Raw genomic sequence first — 25,890 nt, 5'->3', positions numbered from 1 at the left:
CCTCTTTTCAGATGTAGGCATTTATAGCTATAAACTTCCCTTTTTTAGTTGCTGTATCCCATAGGTTTTTGTATGTTGTGTTTTTATTGTCATTTGTTTGAAGAAGTTTTTCATTTTCCTTCTTCATTGACACACTGGTCATTCAGGAGCATATTGTTTAATTTCCATGTTTTTGCATAGTTTCCAAAATTCCTCTTGTTATTTTCTAGTTATATTCTATTGTGGTGAGAGAAGATGCTTGATATGATTATAGATTTTTTTAAATAATGTTTTAAAACTTGTTTTGTGACCTAACATGGTCCATCCTTCAGAATGATCCATGTGCTGAGGAAAAGAATGTGTATTCTGCAGCCATTGTATGAAATGTTCTATAAGTATCCATTAGATCCGTTTATTCTAGAGTGCAGATAGTGGTGTCTCTTTGTTGATTTTCTGTCTGGAAGATCTGTCCCATGCTGAAAATGGGGTATTGAAATCTCCAGCTATTATTGTATTGGAGCCAATCTCTTTCTTTAGGAATATTTCCTTTAAATATATATAGATGCTCCAGTGTTGGGTGTGTATATATTTAAAATTGTTATGTCCTCTTGCTAAATTGACCCTGTTATCATTACATAGTGACCTTCTTTGTCGCTTATTATAGTTTTTTTTTTTCTTGAAATCTATTTTGTCTAATATAAGTATAGCTACTCCTGCTCTTTTTTGGTTTCCATTGGCATGGAATATCTTTTTTCATCCCTTTGTTTTAAGTCTATGTGTGTCTTTATAGGTGAAGTGTGTTTCTTGTAGGCAACAGATCAATGGGTCTTGTTTTTTCATCCATCTATGTTTTTTAATTGGAGAGTTTAGTCCATTTACATTTAATGTTATTGATAAGTAAGAACATATGCCTGCCATTTTAGTATTTGTTTTCTGGTTCTTTTGCAATCTTCTCTTCATTTTTTTTTCTTCCTGTCTTCCTCTAGTAAAGGTGATTTTCTCTGGTTATATGATTTAGTTTTAGTTTCTTGCTTTTTTTTTTTTTTTTTTTTTTTGAGATGGAGTTTTACTCTTGTTGCCTAGGCTGAATTGCAATGGTGCAATCTTGGCTCACCACAACCTCCACCTCTCAGGTTCAAGTGATTCTCCTGCCTCAGCCTCCCGAGTAGCTGGGATTACAGGCATGCACCACCACTTCCGGCAATTTTTTTTGTATTTTTAGTAGAGACGGGGTTTCATCATGTTGGTCAGGCTGGACTCAAACTCCTAACCTCATGATCCACCTGCCTTGGCCTCCCAAAGTGCTGGGATTACAGGCATGAGCCATCATGCCCAGTCTGTTTCTTACTTTTTATTTCTGTGTATCCATGGTATTTTTTTTATTTGAAGTCACCATGATGCTTTCAAATACTGTCTTATCCATTATTTTAACCTGATAACAGCTTAGCACTGTTTGCATAAATAAGCAAAAAGAATACTAATACAAGTCTATGCTTTAACTTTATCCCCCTGCTTTTTAAATTTTTGCTGTTTGTTTATATCTTATAAATCTTAACTATCTTGGAAAGTTGTATTTATTATTTTTGGTTGTTTCATCATTCAGTCTTTCCACTTAGGATAAGAGAAGTTTACACAGTACATGTACAGTGTTATAATATTCCATATTTTTTAGTGTACTTACTATTACCAGTGAGTTTTATACCTTCAGGTGATTATTTATTGTTCATTAATGTTTTATTTTCTTTCTGGTTGCAGTATTCCCTTTACCATTTATTGTAGGACAGGTCTGGCATTCATGAAATCTATCAGGTTTTTTTTTTTTTTTTTAATCTGGGAAAGTCTTTATTTCTTCTTAATGTTTAGAAGATATTTTTGTTGGATATACTATTCTAGGGTAAAAGATTTTTCTTTCAGCACTTTAAATATCTCTCTCCTGTAAGGCCTGTGAGATTTCTATTGAAAAGTATGCTGGCAGAATTATTGGAGCTTCATTGGTATGTTATTTATTTCTTTTCTCTTGCTGCTTTTAGGATCTTTCTCCTTGACCTTTGGGAGTTTGATTTTAAATGCCTTGATGCAGTCTTCTTTGGGTTAAATCTTCTTCATGTTCAATAACTTTCATGTACTTGGATATTGATATCTTTCTCTGGGTTTGGGAAGTTTTCTGTTACCTACTTGAGTAAACTGTCTACCCCTATTTCTTTCTGTACCTTGTCTTTAAGGCTAATGAGTCTTAGGTCTGCCCTTTTAAGGCTGTTTTCTAGATCCTGTAGTGTGCTTTAATGTTTTTTATTCTTTTACTCTTGTCTCCTCTGTATATTTTCTAATAGCCTGTCTTCAAGCTCATTAATTCTTTTTTCTGCTTGATGAATTCTGCTGTTAAAGGACTCGGAATTCCTCAGTATGACAGTTGCATTTTTCAGCTCCAGAATTTCTGCTTGATTCTTTTTAATTATTTCAATCTCTTAGTTATATTTATCTGATAAAATTCTGAATTCCTTCTCTGTATTATCTTGAATTTCTTTGAGTTTCCTCAACACAGCTATTTTGAATTCTGTGTCTGAAAGGTCACATATCTCTGTTTTTTAGGATTAGTCTCTGGTGGTTTATTTAGTTTATTTGGTAAGGTCATGTTTGCCTGGATAGTATTAATGCTAGTAAATGTTCTGGACACTGGAGGGTTAGGGACTTATTGTAGTCTTTACTGTCTGTGCTTATTTATAGCTATCCTTCTTGGGAAGACATTCCAGGTATTTGGAAGGACTTTGGTACTGTAATCTAAGCTGAATCTGCCTTAGAGGGCAACCCAAGTCCAGTAACACTGTCATTCTTGAACACTTATAGAGGTACTACCTTCATGGTCTTGGATGAGATCCAGGAGAATTCTCTGGTTTTCTAGGCAGAAATTCTTATTCTCTTCCCTTACTTTCCCCCAATCATACAGAGTCTCTGTCTCTGTTCTGAGCCATCTAAAGCTGAGGGTGGTGTAACACAAGCACCTCTGTGGCCACCACCACTAGGACTGCACTGGGTCAGACCTGAAGCTAGCACAGCACTTGGTCTCCTCCAGTGCCAGCTGTAACCACTCCCTGAATACTGCTGATGCTCACTCAAGGCCCTTAGGCTCTACAATCACCAATTGCCAAAGCCAGTCAGGCCTTTGTATTTCCCTTCTGGGAAGAAACATTGCCCAAGCCCCAGGAGTGTCCAGAAGTACCGTCGGGAGTCAGGGACTAGAGTCAAAAAACCTTAGATGTCTACTTGGTGTTCTATTGTATTGCAACTAAGCTGGCACTCAAACTACATGATGCGGTCCTTGACACTTTTCCCTCCCCTTTCCAAAGGGAGAGAAGCCTCATCCTACAGCCACTGCCACCCCAAGCCACAAGGAGTACTACCAGACTACTGTTGATGTTCCCTTAAGGCCCAAAGACTCTTAAATCAGCTTGTGGTGAATGCTGTCTGGCCTCAAACTTTCCCTTCCGGGCAGTGGGCTCCCCACTGGCTCATGGTGGGTCCTGAAATGCCATCTAAGAATCATGTCTTGGAATTGAGGAACCCCAAGAGCCCTCTTGGTGCTCTACCCTCCTGTGACAGTGTTGGTACCTAAGGTGCAAGACATTTTTCCCTCTCCTTTCTGAAGCAGAAGGAATTTTTCCTTGTTGCCACCACAGCCAGGAATGTGCTGAGTCTCACCTGAAGTCAACTGATCTCAGAGGCTTACCTAAGGCCCTCAGTGTAATAGTTGGGTATCACGCCTAGTTATTCAGGGCCCAAAGGCTCTCCAGTTAGCAGATGATGAATCCTGCCAGGACTGGATCCTTTCTGTCAAGGCAATGGTTTCCATTTTGGCCCAGTATGTGTTTAAAAATGTCATCTGAGAGCTAGGGCCTGGGATAGGGGCCTCATGACTCTGAATGGTATCCTATCTTGCTGTTGCTGGGCTAGTATTTTAGATGTAATAAGGTACAGTCCTCCCCACTCTTCCCTCTCCTCTCCTCAAGTGGAAGGAGGAGGTCTCTCTTGGGACCATGAGCTGTGCAGCCTGGGGTTAGGGAAGGGGTGATGCCAGCACTCCCTTTGCTCCAGCTGGTGCCTCAGTACATTGTCCCCTCCAAGTCCACTGTCATGGTGTAATTCAGCACTGGGACTTGCCTAAGAGTTGTAGTCCTTATAGCCTAGACTGCCTTTCAAGTTTACTTGGAGACATAGACCACTGTAGCCCTCAGTGGCAAGGTTTACAGACACTCAATTTCAGACTGCTGGGATCAGCACTTCCTCTCTGGCTAGGGTTGGTTTAAATGTTCCTTCCATGGGCAGGCATCAACTGAGTTTGGTCTGGTTTTCTTTTCTTCTCTAACAGGACAGCACTGAGTTTATTGCCTCACAATTGCTGTGTTCTTCAGTGCCCAGAGATGCCTGGCTTATTTCACTTAGCATAATGTTTTCCAAACCCATCCATGTTAACACAAATGATAGTGTTTCCTTCTTTGTAAAGATTAAATAATATTTCATTGTGTATATACACCCCATTTTCTTTATTCATTTGTTGATGAACCCTTAGGTTGCTTTCTTTAGATGGCTATAGCAAACAGTGCTACAATGAAGATAAAAGTGCAAACATCTCTTCCACAAACTGACTTTTGCGTAAATATCAGAAAGTGTAATTGCTGGATTGTAAGTCTTCATTTCCTTAGGGTCAGTTGCTTGTGCTTTATTTTCTTCTTTTGGTGATATCACGTGTCCTTGATTGTTCTTGATTCATGTGGACATGCATTCACGTCTGCACACTAGAAGAAGTAGGGGCTTATTCAAGTCTTGCAGACTTGCTTTGGTTGGGCAAGTACTTCATCCTGTCCAGAGATTCTGGCCAGGCTATCTGCTGTGGTTTATGGGCAGGCTTGCTTCTTGTGTTCTTGAGCAGGCTGGTCTGGTGCCTGGGTCAGCAGATGGGTGGGGCCTGGTGCCTAAGTCTATAAGCCTAGATTCACTGGAGTGGACCTGTTGATTAGGTCCATGGGAGCTGACCCAGTGCTGGGGTACATACAGGCTTTGACTTTGAGTCTGCAGGGTCTAGCCAGGCAATGGGATGATCCTGGCACCCAAGTCCACTGGGAGAGACCTTGAATCTGAGTCTGCAGGGCCAGGTCTGGGTCCTGAATCTGCAGGGGCTAGCCTGCTACTGGGTCTACTAGGACAGGTCTGAACCTTGGGTCTGCTGGAGCATGGGTCTGCAAGAACAGGCCTGGCACTGGACAGGCCTAGAGCCTGTGTCCATACATGCTAGCTTGGGACTGGGGTTTGTGGGTACTGACCTAGTGTGAGGGCAGGCATAAAGCCTGGGACCATGGGGGCCAGCCTGGTGCTGGGAAGACCTGAAGGCTGAGTCTATGGATGGCAGCCTGGAGTCTGGGACTGCAATGGCCAACCTGGAGCTGAGATAGACTGGTTCCTGAGGCAGCAGGTACCAAGCTGGTGCCTGAGGCCAGGGGTGTCTACTTGATGCTGGGGTAGGCCTAAAACCTGGGATTATGTGGGCCAGCATGCACTGAGCTGCTCTGGAGCCCAGGATTGCAGGGGCCATCCTGGTACTGGGGTCTATGGCTGCCAATCTAGTGCTGGAGCAGGCCTACACGATGGGTCTGCATGTGCTAGCCGGAAGTCTGGGGTTGTGTAGGCCCAGCCTGGCACTGAGGCAGACTGGATCCCTGTCTGCAAGGGCTGTCTGGAGGCTGGATCCATGAATGCTGGCCTGAGGCTGAGGAGCTCTGGGAATGCTGATCTGGAGTCTGGGGTTGCAGGGCCAGCCTGGAGCCTGAGGCTGCTGGCGCCAGCTGGGTGTTGGGGGCAGTCTGGAGCCTCAGGTCACTGAGGCCATCCTGGCAGTGGGACAGGCCTGGAGCCTGAGAATGGTCTGGAGCCTGAGGCTGCTAAAATGGTGCTAGGGCAGGCCTGGAGCTTGGGTCCATAGGTGTCCCACTGATGCCTAGGGCTGCAGGGACTGGTCCAACACTGGAGTGAGCCTGAAGCCCAGAGCTGTAGGGGCCAACCCAGCACTGGGAATAGTCTGGAGCATGGAGCCATTGAGGACAGCCCAGCCCTGGGGTCAGTCTGAGGGAGTAAGTCCACTGACACCAAGGCAGGCCTGTATGCAGGTCCACAAGGTCTTGTCTGGATCCTATATCCATTAGGGTCTGCCTGTTGCTGGATAGGCCTGATGAGTATTTGAGGCCATCCTGGAGCCTGCCTATGGTGTCTGGCCTAGCACTGGAGCCAGTCCAGAGCCTGGGGCTGCTGAAGTGAGCCTAGAAATTGTGTGGGCCCAGAAACGAAGTCCAGTCAGGGGGCCTGGGGCTGCAGGAAACTGCCTGGTGCTTGGATGGGCTTAGAGGCTCAGTCTGCGGGTACTGGCCTGAAATATGGGCAATAGGAGTCTAGCACAGGATTTTACTGGGGCAGGCCTCGTGTTGGGGTCCGAGGCACCATTCTAGTACTCAACTCCCACTCCCCCATGCAGAATGTATCTCTCTCCATGTCATACTGCCCAGGGTTGAAGGAAGGGTGGCATGGGTCATGTAAAACTGTCTTACTCTCTTCAAAGCATCTTTTCTCATTTCTGTGCAACCTTCAAGTGCTGTAATCTCTCACTTGGTTTCAAGTGTATTTCCATGCATGGCTAGTTCTTTAAATTGGTGTTTCTGTGAGAGGGTGAGCATTGGAAAGACCCATTCTGCTATCTTGCTGATGTCACTCTGAAAACTAATTATAGTATAGATTGCTATCTACCTTTAAGTGATATATCACTTCACATATAGTGTAAGAAGCTTACAACAGTATATTTCTAGTATACTCCTCTCCTGGCCTTTGTGCTGATGTTGTCATACATTTTACCTGTACATATACATACAGTACATTATTACTTATGCTTTTTTTTTATTTTTTGAGACAGTCTTGCTCCGTCACTCAGGCTGGAGTGCAGTGGCACGATCTCAGCTCACTGCAACCTCCGCCTCCAAGGTTCAAGCTATTCTCCTGCTTCAGCCTCCTGAGTAGCTGGGATTACAGATGCCCACCACCAGGACCAGCTAATTTTTGTATTTTTAGTAGAGACAGAGTTTCATCATGTGGGGCCAGGCTGGTTTTGAATGTCTGACTTCAGATGATCCGCTCCCCCTCAGCCTCCCAAATTGCTGGGATTACAGCCATGAGCCACCACAACTGGCCTTACTTATGCTTTAAACAGACAATTGTTTAGGAGAGATTTAAACAGTGAGGAAAAGTATTAATGTAATTTACTTATGGAGTTATCATTACTGGTACTTTTCATTATTTTGAATAGATCCGTATTTCCATCTGCTATCACTTTTCCTTCTGATTGAGAAACTTTCTTTACATTCCTTTGACATTTCTTATAATGCAGATTTGTTGGTGATGAACTCTTTCACCCTTTTCAAGTCTTTATGTAAACTTCATTTTTGAAAGGTATTTTCACTGGGCAAACAATTCTAGACTGACAGCTTTTTTACTTCCAGTACTTTAAAGATACTGCTCTACTCTTGGTTTGCATTGTTTCTGAAATAAATTTGCTGTCATCTTTATCTTTGTTCTTGTGTATATTTTCCTTTTGTGATCCCAGCATTTTTCTCTTATCACTGATTTTAAAAAATTTTATTATGATGGACATTGCTATAGTTTCCTTGTTTCCTGTGCTTGAGTTTCACTCAGCCTCTTGGATCTGTGATTCAATCAAAACTGGAAAATATTTGGCCATTATTTCAATTATATTTTTTTCTTTCCCCTCCTCCCTCAGGGACTCCAATTACACATTTATTAGGATGCTCAAAGTTATCCCAGCCTCACTGGTCTTATTTGGTTCCAATGTTTTTTTAAAAGTGTTTCTTTTCGGATAGTTTCTATTGTGCCTTCATATTCACTAATTTTTATCTCTGCAATGTCTAATCTGCTGTGAATTCCATCCAGTGTATTTTTTATCTCAAACCTTAATAGTTTTAATTTGTATGAGTTTGATTTGAATCTATGTCTTCCACATCTCTTCTTAACACATTGAATTGTTTCTCTAGCTTTTTGGATATATGAAATAGTTATATTTGCTATTAATTTTATCACCTGTTTCTATATCCATTTTGATGGATATTTTCCCCCTCATTATGGTTCGTATTTACCTACTTCTTTTCATGCCTGGTTTGAGTTTTGTTTTTGTTTTTGTTTTAATGTCAAACATTGTGGATTTTACCTTTAGTGTTGGATATTTTTGTATTTATTCCTACATATATTCTGGAGCTATGTTCTCAGATGAAATTTAGCTATTTTGGAAACAATTTGGTCATTTTCCTTTTAGCTTTCTTAGGTAGGACCATCATAGTGTTTATCCTAAGACTAATTTTGTCCTGCTACTGCAGCAAAATCCTTGAGAGTACTACCTTTGCCCCATGACTTACATGGATGGTACCAGACCCTATATATGTTTTCCTTTCTATATATACTTATGATAACATTTAAGACAGGCATGGTGGCTCATGCCTATAATCCCAGCACTTTGGGATGCCAAGGCAGGCAGATCACTTGAGGTTAGGAGTTCAAGAGAGCCTGGTAAAACCCTCTCTCTACTAAAAATACAAAAATTAGCTGCACATGGTGGCACATGCCTGTGGTTCCAGATACTTAGGAGGCTGAGGCATGAGAATCGTTTGAACCTGGGAGGCAGAGGTTGCAGTGAGCTGAGATCGCACCACTGCACTCCAGCCTGGAGGACTGACTTGAGACTCTGTCTCAAAAAGTTTAATGTATAAATCAGGCACACTAAAAGACCAACAATAATGAAATAGAACAATTAATATACCGTAATAAAAGCTATGTGAATGTGGTCTCTCCCTCTCTAAATTTCTTATTGCACTGTACTCACCTATTTTCAGACCATGGCTAACCACAGGTAACTGAAACCATGGAAAGCAAAGCCACTGGCAAGGGGGGCCTGCTGAATTCCTAGCTTTGTATGAGTAGATTGTTACCTCTAATCCCTTTTAGATGGCTGTTTTCCTGGGTGCCGGTAGTTTGCTCACATACTTAAACTGATCCATTTTTCAACCAAATATTGAGGAAAATCTTGATGTGGTTTGACTGTGTACCCACCCAAATTTGGTCTTGTAGCTCCCATAATCCCCACGTGTTGTGTGAGGGACCCAGTAGGAGGTAATTGAATCATGAGGGCAGGTTTTTCCCATGCTGTTCTCTGATAGTAAGTCTCACAAGATTTGATGATTGTATAAAGGGCAGTTCCCCTGCACACACTTTCTTTCTTGTTGCCATGTAAGATGGGCCTTTGCTCCTCCCTTTACCTTCTGCCATGATTGTGAGGTCTCCCCAGCCATGTGGAACTATGAGTCCATTAAACTGCTTTTCTTTATAAATGACCTAGTCTCAGGTGTGTCCTTATAGCAGTGTGAGAACAAACTAATACAGACCTTTGCACTTCTGTGCAGCTCTGTTGCCTTTGGTCTGCAAACTCTAGCCACATTATATTCCCCAGACTCACAGTTCAGCAACTTGGAAAGACCATTAGACTCTGCCTGGGTTCTCTCCCTGCCTGTGGCCTGGAAACTTTCTCAAGGTGGTAAGTTGGGACAATTTAAATGCTCACCTCTCAGGGATCACTGTCCCTCCCTACCTGATGGTTAATGTCTTGAGAACCATTGTTTATACATTTTGTGCTCTTTTTTTCTTTTAGTTGTTTCAAGCTAGAAGGTAAATGGAGTCCCTTACTGCTTTTATCTGACAGAGAAAATTCTCCTCTTTTTTTCTGAAAGCTCCTTTGAGCCAGGTTTGCTTTAGGCATTGTGATATCTCTCACAAGCTCATTTTCCTGGCTCTTGTTGTCAGTGGACATATTCTGATCTCCCTTACTTAGAAACAAACTAAGAGCCAAGACTCAGATTTGAGTTTTGGGTAGGAGGTTAGTACTTCATTCAGTAAACTTCAAATCTGTCTGGAAAAGGTACAGTTAGGTTAGTTCTTGCCCAGCTAAATCCCAACATTGTGTGCTTTTTCTGTCTGGCTCTCCACTGTGTCCCATTTCCTAGAATGGCTTCTGGTATATAAGGTATTGAGTAAATGCTTGTGAATGAATAAGCTGCCTAATAGCTTGCAAATTCTCTAAAAATTAAACATTTCATCAAATTAAAAATCTCAAATGTCAAAAACAGTATCAAAGAATGCCAGACCCATCTATTTAAACAGCTCAAACTAAAACTCTAACAAATAACATTTATTTTTCTTTTACATATGTATTTCACAGCCTGAACATCACATCATCTTCAGAGAAAGGTACTTTTATGCCATTATATTTACTATTTACCACACAGGCATTAAACATTCTCATTAACATGATGAGACAATTTGCTGGTAAACATTTAAACACACTGACATTAGTTTCGGTATCTCAACATATTTTTTGGTCATAACCAAGGAAATACATCAAAATATGACAACATTGGCTAATATTTTACAAGCAAATAATATTTAACTCTGCATAGTTTATACAGTAGGCTGTGGCAATAAATAATATCACCAATCTCATCAACTATTAACTGGCCACAAGAAGCCTAACATTCATTTTAATTATGATATGAAATGTTCTATTGGTGTAGTTTCAAGATATCCTTAAATGTTGTGGATGTTTAACTTTGAGTACATGAAAAGAAAAAGTACTAAACTGGACTAAGAAGGTGTGTTTGGTTAACTACAAATATGCCATGTTCACATAGTACATTCCTAACATGAAGGCAAATATGTAAATAGAAAAACTAGCAGTCAAAAAAATGTGAATGTGCAAATTGTGAGGAAAACATTGCATTTAAATTTGCACTCATTTGCAAGTTACAGTACTAGCTCAGTATAAACACTAACAGGAAAAATATTCAGCAGGAAAGAATGGAAATGACTTCTCACAGCGAAGAACTGGTCACTGCGCACTGCTCCACAGCCAAGAAAGTTTTCCTGGTGGTCTAGAGCTCCTACCCTTATGATTATCCTTCATTCAACAGAGGAGGAGACTGCAGGCATGCTTCAATCAGTGGTAAGAACAGGAAGAAAAACCCGAATCAGCAACATTTTCTTCCTTAATTTGGTATAAAGGTACTTTTCATTATTTCAAGTTACTAATTTGCTAATCTCAAATGTTTTCTGAATCAGTTTGCTAAATGCTGTAAAGAATAGCTATCCCTCATACAATACTAGGTTTGATTTTATTTTATTTTTTTAATATGTCAGCATAAGGTACATGCTCATTCATTCCACCAACCTGTATAGCTAATACTTGGCTTGGGTCATTTTCAAATTCTACACAAAGATTCTCTGTTTTCAGTATGTTAACAACTGCTTAGAAAGCAGAATTGCCCAGTGACTACTGTAGTGTGCCTTTTAATTGAAATGTATATAAAAATAAAACCCCAATCTTATAGAATGTCAAGAATTCTGTTAGGGATGTTAAAAGCACTGGGCAAAACCCTGGTTTTCAGCGTGCCATCTGCACCACAGGAGAAGATCCGGTTGCCCTGGATGATGTCAATCTGCATGACTCCAGCCCCAATGTTTCGAAATATAGATTGCTTGGCATGTTCACTTTTAAATGAATGAATTAGGCCATGACCTGTCAATCTCCAAACCTAGTGCAAAACAAAAAGAGTTAAAAAAAAAAAATCATTAGGAAGTGACCAAAAGCAAAAACATGGCCCTTCTGCTCCCTTGGCCCAAGTGATCTCGCTAAAGCCCAACCATCCCATCCACCGCCTCCTTCATAAGAGCTTATCTAAGTGGGAAATAATAATACCACTCCCATGATTCATTGATTCATTTACTGTCCTTCTCATGTATTTTTCTTCACATCCTCTTGTGGTTTCACATTAACCATAATGAACCATATGTAGCCCATTTCAAATTCAAGTAACTATTTGAGTTCATTCAATTTAATGTGTTCCTCATGGTGAGCTAGGCCCTAAGACTATGTAAAAGTAGTGCGGTACAGAGAGAATCCCCTTATGATGGTTTGACTTAAGACTTTTTGACTTTATGACAATGTGAAAGCAATATGCATTCAGTACACTCCTTGGGTTAGTCTCTATAAACTCATAGTAAGTTGAAAATATTAAGTTGGAAGGACGTTTTCCAACTTAATATTTTTAACTTATGATGGGTTTGTCAGGACGTAATCCCCCTATAAGTCAAGGAGCATCTGCACTAGCTTACTTACTGGAAATGTCACCTCTACCACACACGAGAGTCAAGTACTGAGGGAGAGGGGAGAAGCTTCTAAGGAGCCAAACTAATGTCATCAAAAAATTTCATGCATTACACTCATATACTTTACTCAAAAGAGAATGCTTTAAAGCTTTCTAATCTCATTAACCATAACAGTTTAGAAAGAACCATACAGAAGCAAGGGGAGGTGGTAGAAGGTTGAGACATTTGATATATCCACAAAGCTTTATTTGAAAGAATGTGAAGTTTTTTTCTCTTTTCAATCAGTCTTTAGCACATTCCAACCTCTTGTATTGACTCACCTTTATATTACCTTCTGCTGAACCTGTGGTAAAATATTCCTCATAGGGATCCAGAGCCAGAGCCTTAATAGCTGAATCATGGGCCTGGAATGTGTGAATGAGCTGCCTCTGCCTGATGTCAAAAATGCAGACGTGTCCTTTCCTACCCCCCGAGATTAGGAGTTGCTGTTTGGGTGCATATTGAAGTACCGTGGCACCATGATCATGGCATGTGAAACCTGAAGAAGAAAAACATCAGAGACTTTCTCAAAACGATTTCTTATCTTGGTAATTATGATGTCTAAATCCATATTTAAATACAGAAATTACTGATGCATTTTTCATCCTAAGGTACATTTATTGTTTTATAAGTCATTGAATTTCTGTAGTCACATAATTAAAGAAAAATGTAAAGCAATGTCAGAACAAACCTTTTGTATTCATAATCTCAATATGAAATACAAAGAAAAAGGAAGTATATACCTGAAGCCCTAAGTGATACTGCCTCATAAAAAGTATACTGAAGAGTAGAGACTGAGCAGATTCTGAAAGATGGTGAGTATTAACCCAGCCAAGTGCTGTATCGTAATTGAAACAACAATGGTACAGGAAAATGTGTGAATGTTTTCAGTTACAAGTTAAGTGATTTATCCTTCCCAGGAGTATTTGCATTTTAGTATGATTAAGGATTCAAATTAACATATAGAAAATTTGTATCAACATTAACCATTGTTCACAGAAATCTGCAATCAAATTGAGAAATAACTACATCTTTCAAAATGCAAATTGGTGTATTAAAAGACTGAGCATCTTTCTGTAAAACAATCTACTTAACTTCATTTAAGCAAACTTATCTGAGCATGGAGCACTTTCTGGGTGGTACTATGTGGAAGAGAGAGAGGACACTAATTTGGTAAGTATTGTCTTAAAAGGAGTAATACTTAAATGACCTTGTTTACATTTATAGTAATTATCTAAGGTTAACCTTTGTTTTATTTTACAGTTAGGGCCAGGTGTGATGGCTCATGGCTGTAATCCCAGAATTTAGGGAGGCAGAGGTGGGAGGATAGCTTGAGCTTAGGAGTCTGAGACCTGACTGGACAAATACAGCAAGACCTCATTCTCCACAAAAAAGGAAAAGGCAAAAAGTATTTTATGATTAGGTTTAATTCTTTAAAATATGCTCTTTTTTATTAAGCTCAATGAATACTTTGCAACTAATTTCTTAAATAGCCTTGTTAGTAGTACCACTATCGATACCATATTTTTCTGAATATAATACAACATAAAGACTATTCTAATAAGCTAGTTGGATTTCTGAGGCCATATATCTTTAACTCAGCAAGGAAGCTAGATATGTTAATTAACTTTTCCAACTTCAGTCATTCATTCTAAATATTTCTCCATTTTCAACCAGTGAATAAACACTCACTAGATTTGCTAATTAAAATCAAGAAAGCATTCTTTCATGGTATATTAAAAATATCATAAACCTTAACTCACCATGAATGAGGCTGTTTCCGGGTGATATTAATGTGTCCCAGAGGCAAACATTTCTTTTAAAAAAACACACACAAAAAAAACACATCATGACGTAGAACAATTAAGTCATCATCAAGGACAACCTGTCTTTATCTTTTTTGTTCACTCACACCTATAGAGAGTAGTGATTCCCAGCTAGGATGCGGGTAGGGTCTGGGACTGGGAGTCTTACCCTTTCACCCTACACAGTTCCATCCCACCCAGTTCTGCCTGTCCCTGCATCCTCTACCCCATCGCCTTTCCGTTGCCACTGCAGGGAAACAGGAGATGTTATTCATGGGCGTGTGCTGCTAATGAAAACGGTGTGAAGTCCAAATAAATGTTGAGAATGATAGCGACAGTGTCAAATGCCTGTTACCCTGAATCCTCATCTCTCACCTTATACAAAAATTAACTCAAGATGGATCAAACTTTAACACCTGAAATCATAAAAATTCTAGAAGGTAACATAAGAAAAACTTGTCCATGTAACTAAATGCCACCCGTTTCCCATAACCTACTTCAATAAAATAAAAATGCTGAGAATGATGTCGATCAGATGCTTGTTAGTCCTGAAGAAATTAACAGTGTTAGCAGCAGTATTTTAAAAACAAGACTGAATAGCTTTAAAACACAAATTACACATTAGGAATAATTTTCATCTTTTCTTTTTGATAAGAAAAACCACTCTGAAATAAGAATTATGTAACGAAGTTATTTTTTAATGCATAAAACTCTATTAGAAATCCATACTTTTAGCAAGAATACTTTTCTGCCTAAAGTTTTTATATTTCTTACTTTGCTTTTCTGTCAACCCACCTATTGTCATTGGAGTGTCCAGATGTGGCAACCAGACTTGAAGAGGTAATAAATGCAAAGTCACTTGTGGCTTTACTGTGGCACTGCCAACTCTACAGAAAACAAAGTGCAACTGAAGTTACTTTACTTTCAGATAAAATTTGATACAGTACCAACATACATGTCTGCTAATAACATACTATATGCATGAGCTAAGAACAGTTTTTAAAAACTCAGTCTAGAAAAAGTAAGTGATAGTACAAGGGTTAACTGTCATGTGTATATTATTTGGCTACTATCCAATAATTTTTAAAAACCAGTTGGTAAAAACAAAGATCGTGGTTTTTGGATTATGTAAGAATAGGACATTAAAGTACCTGAACCTACCTAAGCCCCATCACTTTTAGTAATGATGATTTCCAATATACATAATAAACTGTAATAATAATAATCCACAAAGGAAATGCTTACAAACCTAACTAATCTTAAGATGTCAAGGTATTTTAAAATATAATCCATGTTTTTCAGTCTGGAATTATAATGGTACAGATCTGACTAAAGGCAAAAGTATAAATTCGAGATTACTTCCATTTCTGTGTAGACAAGGTACAGTCTATAGTGTACTAATTTAAGAGAAATATACACATAATTAAGAACATATGTATAGTTTAGAAAATTTTAAAAAAGTATTTGGGTAATCCATCTCGTCCCAGGAGGTTCAAGGTTTCCTGAACCTCACTCCACATATATGAAGCCTGTTTCACACAGGACATCACCTTCCATCCTCCCCCTGTTCCCTTCCTCCACTATATCTCCATCACCAAATATTTTGTGATACAATTTGGATTAATAAGGTGGCCCATTAGGACTGGTTATTTTATAATCTGGTAAGCAAAATTCTGGAACAAATTGGAATAGATATTTGGAACCTGATTCTTAATGATAGAATTTTATGGTATGTATATTAAGAAGATAGAGCTTTCAAAATGGATAAAATTGTAACAAAAATGTACCCTGATTTGGACCATGTACAGGGAAAGTCCCAGAAATTTAAAAAACATAATGACTGCACTTCAAAGGGAAAAGCAAGGCTTTTTATTGTTCAGGTCATTTCAGCCTAAAACTAGGGCAAGGATGGGTGCCGCTGCTAGGCTGGGATTGCTGAACAAAATCATCATCCTCCCAATAGGACCACCCAATGAGATTCACTGTCTGAAACAGACACTTCATAAACAAAGTGTTGTCTATATGCGCTCTAGGAACATTAGTAATACTTACCATATAAGGTTTAGGATTTGATGCAGTTTGGTTAACTTGCCAGATACTCAGAAAACCCTCTCCATCTGCAACACCACACTGTAAGAACAGTATAACTACTAAACACATGTTCATAGCATCCACAGCAAAGGTAAAAACATGTAAAGGAAGTTCACTCAGACCCTACTAAAAAAAAAATTCTGCCTATGTTTCCATTGCTGTCATTCCCAAGAAAGTTCAAGTGCTAAAAAATTCCCTGTCACTTTTTTCCCTTTTTTTTTTTTTTAAGAGACAGGGTCTCACTTTGTTACCCAGGCTGGAGCGCAGTAGTACAATTACAGTTTACTGCAACCTCAAACTCCTGGGTTCAAGGGATCCTCCAGGCTCAACCTTCTGAGTGGCTAGGACTACAGGCACATGGCTGGGCTAATTTTTAAACATTTTTTGAAGGGATGGGGGTCTCCCTTTGTTGTTCAGGTTGTCTCAAATGCTGGAGTTCAAGCAATCCTCCTGCCTTGGCCACCCAAAGTGTTGTAATTACAGGTGTCAACCACTGTGCCCGGCCATTCCATCACTTCTTAACTGCTTACCTGTTTCACTGTTTTCCTCCAACCTCTTAATAATGAAATTTAGTAAGAAACTAGGTTTCTCTCTAGAACTTGACTGTACTTATTAGGACTCACCAACACACTCAACAGAAGCAGTTTTTTTACTCTCACAGAATATTCAGTATCTTTTAATATATGATTAATCCATATTAAATTTTGCAGATTTTTGCTTCTATTGGAAGGAATATAAGTAGACTCCAACAAACTGCCTGCTCAGCTTAAATCCAGGGTCATTGAATTCATTTTTAGATGCACTTTTATTAATCACTTACTCCTAAATATCCACAATTATTTTCAGATGATTTTAGCAGTAGCCCCAAGAAACTAACCTTGTTGCCTTGTGAATTAAAATATAATCTAGTAACTCTTGCATTGCCAGCTTGACGAAAGCAGACAAGTTGCTGAGGCCGCGTCCATTCAAACATACGTACACTGCCGTCCTGAGCACCTGTAAGATCTGAAACACAAGATAAAAAGAAGGAAATAAGAAAAATGAAGAGTTAAAGAGTTCCAATCTATTCTATTCTATAAATCAACCTCCAAATGAGAAGGAATACTTACAATTCTTAGGTCATAAATACTTACAGTATTGATGGACTGGGTGTGAAGTCATTCTCTTCACATTATGTAGGTTCCTTTTCATAAGCTTTTAAAAGAACATTTAAAAATTATTTTGTGTATTCAGAAGAGATGAGGAAGGATATGTTTCAGGATAAATTCTGACAACATTTATTCTTTTACATCTTGCTTATTAATGAGATAAAGCCTGTTACAGATGTTCTGAACCACTACATAGAACACTTGTCTGCAGAGGCTATGGAAGAACCATCACTTGCTGTTATAGCCCTGGCCTATGAGGTTACCAAGCAGCTTCATCTCATAATAAAGGAACTCTTCTTCAAGTGTCCCTCCCTGAGGACATTCAGGAGTACCTCCAGGTGCTTCAAAGCAGAACAGGAGAATGGGACCCCTCCAGCTACAATGACAAGAATGTTACTGATGTGCTTTCAAACAGACATGAATTCCCCTTTAACTTTGCTTCACTGATTTGTATCTCAGTTTATTCATCTATAAAATGATAATGGAGGGTAATAATAGCAACTACCACCTAGGATTGTGGTGAGAAAAAGCATGCACCTGCCACTAAGAAAGTCGTCTGAGGCCAGGTGTGGTGGCTTGTGCCTGTAATCCTAGCACCTTGGAGGCTGAAGTGGGTAGATCACTTGAGCCCAGGAGTTCGAGACCAGCCTGGGCAATGTGGTGAAAGCCTGTCTCTACAAAAAACACAAAAATTAGCCAGGTGTGGTGGCATGTACCTGTAGTCCCAGCTACATGGGAGGCTGAGCTGGCAGGAGCCCAGGAGGTCAAGGCTGCAGTGAGCTGAGATTGCACCACTGCACTCCAGCCTGGGTGGCAGAACCAGACCCTGTCTCCAAATAAAAAAAGCCACAATAAATGTCAGCTGTCATTATCATGGCCTATTTACTAGTCTTTGTCCCTGATCTTTAGGATCATTCCTATGCCAAAGTGATTGCAACTGATTTTTCAGACAGTCCAAATCCAGAAATGATGCCTATAAGTAAATAACATACCACACTAGCTCCAGTGCTAGTCTGTCCACTGCCCAGCCATGGCAGAGATGAAGGTGGATGCACCTGACTTGCTGAATAGGCTGTTGCACTGGGTTGATAAAGAGTTGTAGTGGAACCACGATAATCAACATCGTCTGAACTGTGAAAAACATGAGTTACTGTGAAAGTTCCCTTTTCTCTTAACACAAATTCCAGTTAAAGAGCTTCTTATGTACCCACAGGTCAATCTTTATTTTAAATAAAGTAGCCATGAGAAAAATTAGGTACAAGTCCTAATTGCCAATTTTAATACTGGTTAACTTTTTTCCCTTTTGGCAAAATATAGTCTAATGTTGCTTGCAGACAACTTTATTGCTGCATAAGTTGAAACAAATGTTTGTTTTAAAGTATTTAATATAGATTTGTTTTTATCTATGGAAAAAGATATGTTCTCTTCAAGTATAGATATTTCAGTATCAAATTAACACATCTAAAGAAATCTGAATTTAAAGATTTCTTGGAGTAAGATAGATAAAATGTGAAAGTAATTTTTGTAATGGATTGTACCATAGTACATGGTTGTATCTACTCTGAAATGTGAAATTAAATCCTAGTTACATCACATACTAACAAAAGAAAGAATTCAACAAAACAAGGAGAGAAACTATCATGGCACTATCCTCAAGCACATACAATTTCTAAGAGTCTGGAGAAAAGTAAGAGGAAGGGCAAACCATGGAGGAGAAACCTTAAAATAAGGAAGAATGGCAAAACACTCTTGGTGAAGTGTCCATAGCTTTAATGAAAAGTAAAGCCCTCGACATTTCTGTCTGTTAAAAAAAGGTATGCTTATCAGGTGATAAGAAGAAACACTGCAAAATTACTCAGTAAATGTGACTCATCAGTATAATTAACATATTTGTGTATACTGTTTTAATTATCCAGATCAGATTAATACACTGAATATCATGAAGCCAAGTGTCAGGGGTTATTCTGATTCAAATACTTTCAATAGTGTAGGGTTTAATGGAAGAAGTATAATTTATTAGGTTAATGTAGGCAAAGACTTTCATTGGCAGCTAAGCCAATTATATTTGTCACCTACCCAAATGAAGAAAGAGATACATGTATACCTTTTGAAATAATTCAAATCATATGCATAACCATTTAGTGGGTACTTCTTACAGAAAACTATATGTAAAAGTGACTGTGAGACAAACCTTTTGGATTCTCTGTCATATTCTTCTCCGATCCATATATATGACTGACAGGCCAGTAAAGCAGTAACATCAAGTTCTTGAACATCGTGTGTTGAAGCCAAAACAATTTCATTACAATTTGCCTATAAAGCAAAAGCAGATTCGATGATTTAAGCAATTTCACTAAAGAGAAATACATTGTTTATAATGATGACAGTTTTTACCTTATTAACAGAAAATGCCATGATCATATCAGATTCCTTATGAATGACTTTCGCCTTTCCACCTGGATAGCCTAGATCAGCTTCAACCTAGAAAACATTCATCAGCAGTTTTAGTTGCCGCAGCACATCTCTATTTAGAGTTACCCACATCCCATAAGATTTAAAAGTAGGATAAGAAGAAGATGTAGAAGCAGCAGCAGCAGCAAGAAGAAAGAATAACTTTAATGTGTTGAAAACTAGCTTTGGAAAATTTGCTTAAATTCTCTGATGTCTTGTAATCACCCCAATTTCCAGTGTGATGGTAAGATACTGATTAATGATCAAAAAAGATGGCTAATACATTTTTATTAGTAATTTATACAGTAATATGTCTTAGTTCTTCCAAAAGTATATAAATATTCTGAAATAAGAATGTGTATACATTAAGAGGCACAGACTGAAATAAAAAGACACAGAAAAACCACAAAGAAATCACCCTTTGAATAAGGGTGATGAGCTTGAAATAAGGAAAAGTTGGAAAGACGGATAGTTTGAAAGGAATGAAAGAGACTGATGAGAGGAAGGTTTAATGGCTTAAGGTTGGTGATGGAAAGGAAAGAAAAGGCAGAATCAAGAAGGAAAGATGAAACAGCCATGCTTAAAACAGAAAAAGTGACAGAAGTGAAGATGGAAAAGGGAGCAAGAAAGAGAAGAACCAAGGCAAGCCAGATACAGTGAAGCATCTCCTCCCCTATACCACTGAGGTGGTACAGGAGTACTATGAGTTCTCTGAGTAGCTAGCCAGTTGGGCAGGTTATGGTTAGTATCAGAAATGAGGCGTTAGCTCCTTGAACTTTAAAGAATGAGCTAAATATAAAATCTTGGAATACTACCTTGATGTGGCAATCTTCTGCTATGCAGTTTTGTTTGACCTGCTCCACATGTTCTTCTACAGACTAACACCACACCGACACAAACACAAAACACATGCATGGAACGAAATTATAAAGAGAGTGAAATATTTCAAGCTGAAATGGTCACTCCACCACTTAAAGATGATAAAAATGAATTTGAAAAATCAAGTAAAAATTAAACTGAATAAAACAGTCATCAAACACAACACAAAGCCAAAAGAGCAAAATTAATGTGACTATTACATACACACGAGAACATAAAACCTATTTCAAAATAAAAATTAGTTATCTGTATACAGTTTTAAGAAATTTAAGTTACATAACTGGTAAAGTGTAAAATTAAAACCCACATGTATAAGCAGATGCATAATGTGCTACATAAATTCCTACCCTATAGGGGTTGATTTCAAATCAAAATAAAATACCTGTTTCTAAAGAGAGATCTCAAATACTGGTATTTATTTCACTCTTATAAGGAACTTGAGTAACCACATGATTTTTCTCTAAGTAAATAAATGTTTAATAAAATCAGGCAGGGAAAAGAAATCACTCAGCAATTTGCTCCTGGGTTGATGCAGGGTCCTAAGGATGGCCACAATCAGAAGTTATATTTCTGCTCTGCTGTGGACACCTCTGAAGGTTTGATCAGAGCAACAAATTCTTCCTCATACCTTTTCAGGTCGACTGCCTCCCTTCCGTCATGAAGGGCCAAATTTTCTGACCATGCCTTCACAGACTCCCCTATGGCTGCTGCAGCTAATAAAGAAGCGCCTAAGAAAACTTGCAAGGAATGGTCAATGTGTGGCACAGCTAACTTAGCAAAGACCAAACTGCTGGAGAATCTATTTGTCTTACATAAGTAGATGAATTCACCAGTCTGTTTACCGAAAACAGGTTTTGTGAAATATTTTTCTTTAATATGTTCCGTGAGTAAAAGATCTTATTAATATAACTTCAGCATTTCTCAGGGAAATTTTTTTAAATGCACCCAGCATTTTTAGGATTAGCCTGCCAATTTTATTAGTCAATTTTCCGAATTTGCCAAATTTAGTGATTACCAAAATCCTATTTGACAATTTTAAAGATAAAGCACTCTTACTGGATGGATAGAGTTTTAATAAGTTTTGCCTATTTCTGAGCCTAGTGACCAGTTTTTGTTTTGTTCTAGCAGCCTTAACATTTTATTCATAAATTTGCTCTTAATGGAAATACTTTTTTTCAGATCTGTGTTATTCAAAACAGCAACCACTAACCACATGTAACTACTTAAATTTAGATTAAAATTAAAATTTTAAATTCTGTTTCTCAATCATGCTAGCCATATTTCAAGTACTCAGTAACCACATGTGGCTTGTGACTACTATGTTGGACTACGCAGATACAGATTTCCATCATCACAGGAAGTTCTACAGGACAGTACTGGACAAGACAGTAATTTCATTCAGTGTTTTAAAATTCAAAAGGGTACATGATAAAAATTCTTCCATCCTAACTCTCAATCATGTACTTCCCTTCCTTGGAGCCAACTGATGCTTACGTAGCACTTGAAGAAACATTCCATTTACCTCTGTCCCACTTTCCTGTTCATAGGGACCCTATGCGGGGAGAAAAATGGAAGAGTATACACAGAGACAGAGGGGCATAATGGAAGGGAAAATAAGGGGTGAAGAGGGGGAGAATTAGTTAAGGAAGAAGCAAACTGGTGGGGAAGGTAAGACAAGAATGGGAGGGTGCAAGAAACCCAGACACCTGGCTTCCCACAGCACTCTGCACTCTAACAAGTCAGCTACTCAAGCTGCTATCAACCTTACCAATACTTAAAACATACTTGTGATAAATCATTAATTTTAATAATTTGAAGAACAAAACACTCAGAAAATTAATCACTCAATGAACTTGTTTTCTGTGACTAACAGGCATTGAATGATAGGCTGATTGAGACAGGGTCTCACTTGTTACCCAGGCTGGAGTGCTGTGGCATGTGATCTCAGCTCATTACAACTTCCACCTCCTGGGCTCAAGTGATCCTCCCACCTCAGCCTCACAAGTAGCTGGGATTACAGACATGCACCACCATACCCAGATAATTTTATCTTTTGTAGAGATGGGTTTTCAACATGTTGCCCAGGCTTGTCTCAAAATCCTGAGTTCAGGAGATCCCCTGCCTAGGCCTCCCATAGTGCTAGGATTACAAGCCTGAGGCACCGTGCCTGGCCAAAATCTTTTATTTTAAATCACTATCTTAGATTCCTATATCTTAGTTTACAGAATTTGGACTTAGCACCACTATAGGAAATACTGTACACAGCGGTTTAAATGAAAGAGGCAAATAATTTGCCTCTGTGATTTCCTTAACAAAGCTCACGTCAATAATTTCAATGCCATAAGGGTATGTTGTTATGAAAAAGGTTATAACTAGATTCAAAAGTTTTCTTTTTCTACTTCCTCATTTAAGTACATAATTTTTAAATCCATAGAGTAAACAAATGACTGTTCGTAAGGGCTGATCACAATTACCATTCAGGTAAGGAACAAGTATGGTAGGTTCCACTGCCCTAGGCATGAGGAAAAACTGAGAAGCACGTTTATACTTTATCTTGGGAAATCGAGCCATATGGACTGTTTCAGTTTTCACTTTTCTAAGTGAAATATAATTCATTTTGTCTCTTCTCAGTGATTGTGCTTGCCAAATCTTTAATTACATCAGACACTCAACTCTGAACACTCTTCAAGCTGCTCATTACCTCACTAAATGGCCAAACAGACCGAAATCCTCATATAAAAGGTCCTACTTTTATAAGGAAGAGGTCATCTGCCAATCTCCCAAACTGTTGATTCTTCTTGAATCATGTCTGCTATTACATTACTAATTATGTTAACTTAAAAATAACCATGCAATGCAGAACTTTTGCCTTGCTTTGTAAGAGCAATCTTCCTTCATCTTGTATTTGCTATTTTGGATCTTTATTCTGTTCATTTCTAAGTGCTAAGTAAATAAAATGTTTTTAAAAAGCTATATTATATTTCAAACACACATTTGGAGAATATTATAGAGTATGTTTATATATTAAATTCCTCCATCACAATTCCATCCATTACAATGTTTATTAAATGTAAAAACCTAACAAATATTATAAAGGAAGTACCAACTTTCACTTGAATATATGTAATTTATCAAGGTACCTATGTTGTTTCATTGCTATAAAATGAAAATTGTAAGGTTTTATCTTAAAAGCAGTTGACTGTAATTTAGTCAACTCTATTACCCAGCCAAAAAGAAAATTTCAGAATAAACTGAGCACTGATTTCCTTAGAAATGTTAAAGCAAACTAAAGAAAAATTACAATAGAAAATATTTTTCTCAAAATACCTCACTCTGCTTTCTTTTCTTAGTGAAAATATATCTAATAAACGTCTCTTGAAGGACTTCTTGTTTAACAAGGAAATGCCAAAGTCGTTTGACTGGAAATGCAGAAGAATCCCGGGACCTATTAAAAAAATTAACATATCACACTATTTCAGTCTTCAGAAAATATGTTTACATTTCTAGATATGTATAAAACCTTCACAATCTATTGCAAAGAAGACATGGCATTAAGTTCAACAAAACTATACAGTTTTAATTTTTAGTTCTAAAAATCATTTATTCATCTAGCAATGAATTCTCTAATTACACTGAATGAACCAGTTAAGCTGGGAGTCAAATGAATCTCTTATTATTCTCTTTTTAAATTATACTTTATGTTGGTCCTGTTGGTTGAAGCGTATTAGCAATGAATATAAGTCATAGATATCAATTATAACAGCCTAACAAGCTAAAAAGCTTTGTTCTTTCAAGCTTTTAAGAAATACTCTTAATCAGAGTCCACTACCTCAAAAAAACAGCATGCTGCATATCAAAAGGGGCCTAGATGTAGAAGATCAAAACATCAATTAAAAGCCTTTAATGTGTTTACTGTTAAATTACTGACAAAAGTCAGAAGCACTGTATTTGCATATATAGATTTTTTAAAAATCTGTAAGAGTTTTGACAATAAAAACATAAATATGCCAGCTGCAGTGATGCATGCCTGTAATCCCAGCACTTCGGGAGGCCAAGACAGACAGACTGCTTGAGCCCAGGAGTTTGAGACAAGCGTGGGCAACGTGCTGAAACGCCAACTCTGCAAAAAATACAAAAAAATTAGCTGAGCACAGTGGTGCTCGCCTGTAGTCCCAGCTACTAGGGAAGCAGAGGTGAAAGGATGGCTTGAGCCTCGGAGGTCGAGGCTGCAATAAGCTGAGATAGTACCACTACATTCCACCCTGGGTGACAGACTGAAACTCTGTCTCAAAAGAAAAAAAAAAAAAAAAAAAAAAAAAAAAAAATTAATAAAGATTTTTTTCCTTTATGTAAATGGAAGTCTACTGAATTACAGGTAATACTGGAAAAAAATTCTATTCAAATGTACGGTTTTCCTTATTCTGCTAAAAATAGGACTGCAGGTTCAAAATTATGAATGTTTTAAAGTGTATTGCCAGATTTAGCCAAACTGTCTTCCAGAAAAGTTAAGCTACATTCTTTATCAGCATTATAAGAGCTTTCTTACTTGAATGGGGTATTTTCAGGTTCTAGCATTGCTTTATTTCGAAGAATAGCTGGTCCAGCTCCCACTGAAAGGTCAGTTGGATATGTGTTGATATAGTTAGGGGGTGGACCTTCAAACTGATCCATTTTCTCTTGCAAGATCTGTTCCCAGTTTTCCAAGTTTTTAATCACAGCAGTACCTAATGGTGATGTTACAGGCAGCTCTACAAGGTGACAGAATGTTATTTAGTTTAATAAAAAGTATTGATCATCATCCAAATATTTACAGAATCTGAATTCTCAGAGACAAAACTTCTGAAAATACAAATAAAACTGGAAATGTTAGCCTAATACTGTTTAGATTCTTAATGCTTTGAACAGAAGAGAAGGCCAGCTCTCCAAAAGCTGAGAAAATGTCTAGCTTCCCCAGTGTGGTTTTCTGCTCTTTCTCAATCTTCTGTGTTGACAGTAATTCTTGATATAATTTAAAGTATTAGACTGAAGGCAGGTGCTGTGGCTCACACCTGTAATCTCAGCACTTTGGGAGGCCAAGGCAGGTGGACTGTTTGAGCCCAGGAGTTCAAGACCAGCCTGGGTAACATGACAAAACCCTGTCTCTACAAAAAATACAAAACTCGGCCCAGCATAGTTAGACACCTATAGTCTCAGCAACTCAGGAGGCTGAGGTGGGAGGATGGCTTGAATGCAAGAGATGAAGT

General features: G+C 38.4%; 1 protein-coding gene across 6 annotated transcripts in view; it reads right to left on the bottom strand.

The window, feature by feature from the left end:
• Positions 1 to 10,240: 10,240 nt before the first annotated feature.
• DMXL2 (Dmx like 2) overlaps positions 10,241 to 25,890 on the bottom strand; it is a 173,120-nt gene continuing 157,470 nt past the window's right edge. For 4 of the 6 annotated variants that reach the window (XM_032297460.1, XM_032297461.1, XM_032297464.1 and 1 more), the window contains 13 exons: positions 25,194 to 25,395; positions 23,975 to 24,092; positions 20,584 to 20,646; positions 19,712 to 19,798; positions 19,509 to 19,630; positions 18,310 to 18,448; positions 17,303 to 17,363; positions 17,047 to 17,174; positions 16,131 to 16,208; positions 14,874 to 14,965; positions 14,037 to 14,089; positions 12,555 to 12,772; positions 10,241 to 11,660 (listed from right to left, as the gene is read on the bottom strand). In XM_032297460.1, coding sequence (XP_032153351.1) covers positions 11,451 to 11,660; positions 12,555 to 12,772; positions 14,037 to 14,089; positions 14,874 to 14,965; positions 16,131 to 16,208; positions 17,047 to 17,174; positions 17,303 to 17,363; positions 18,310 to 18,448; positions 19,509 to 19,630; positions 19,712 to 19,798; positions 20,584 to 20,646; positions 23,975 to 24,092; positions 25,194 to 25,395 — 1,571 coding nt within the window. In that variant the 3' untranslated portion in view covers positions 10,241 to 11,450. The remainder of the gene's footprint in view (positions 11,661 to 12,554; positions 12,773 to 14,036; positions 14,090 to 14,873; positions 14,966 to 16,130; positions 16,209 to 17,046; positions 17,175 to 17,302; positions 17,364 to 18,309; positions 18,449 to 19,508; positions 19,631 to 19,711; positions 19,799 to 20,583; positions 20,647 to 23,974; positions 24,093 to 25,193; positions 25,396 to 25,890) is intronic. The other 2 variants (XM_032297462.1, XM_032297463.1) reach the window with 2 other exon arrangements.

The sequence above is a fragment of the Sapajus apella genome, unplaced genomic scaffold (assembly GCF_009761245.1).
Source record: "Sapajus apella isolate SASKATOON/1434 unplaced genomic scaffold, GSC_monkey_1.0 scaffold37, whole genome shotgun sequence".
NCBI classification, from domain to species: Eukaryota; Metazoa; Chordata; class Mammalia; order Primates; family Cebidae; genus Sapajus; species Sapajus apella.
The sequence above is the reverse complement of the archived record's forward strand: the minus strand, read 5'-3'. Positions and strand labels throughout refer to the sequence as shown.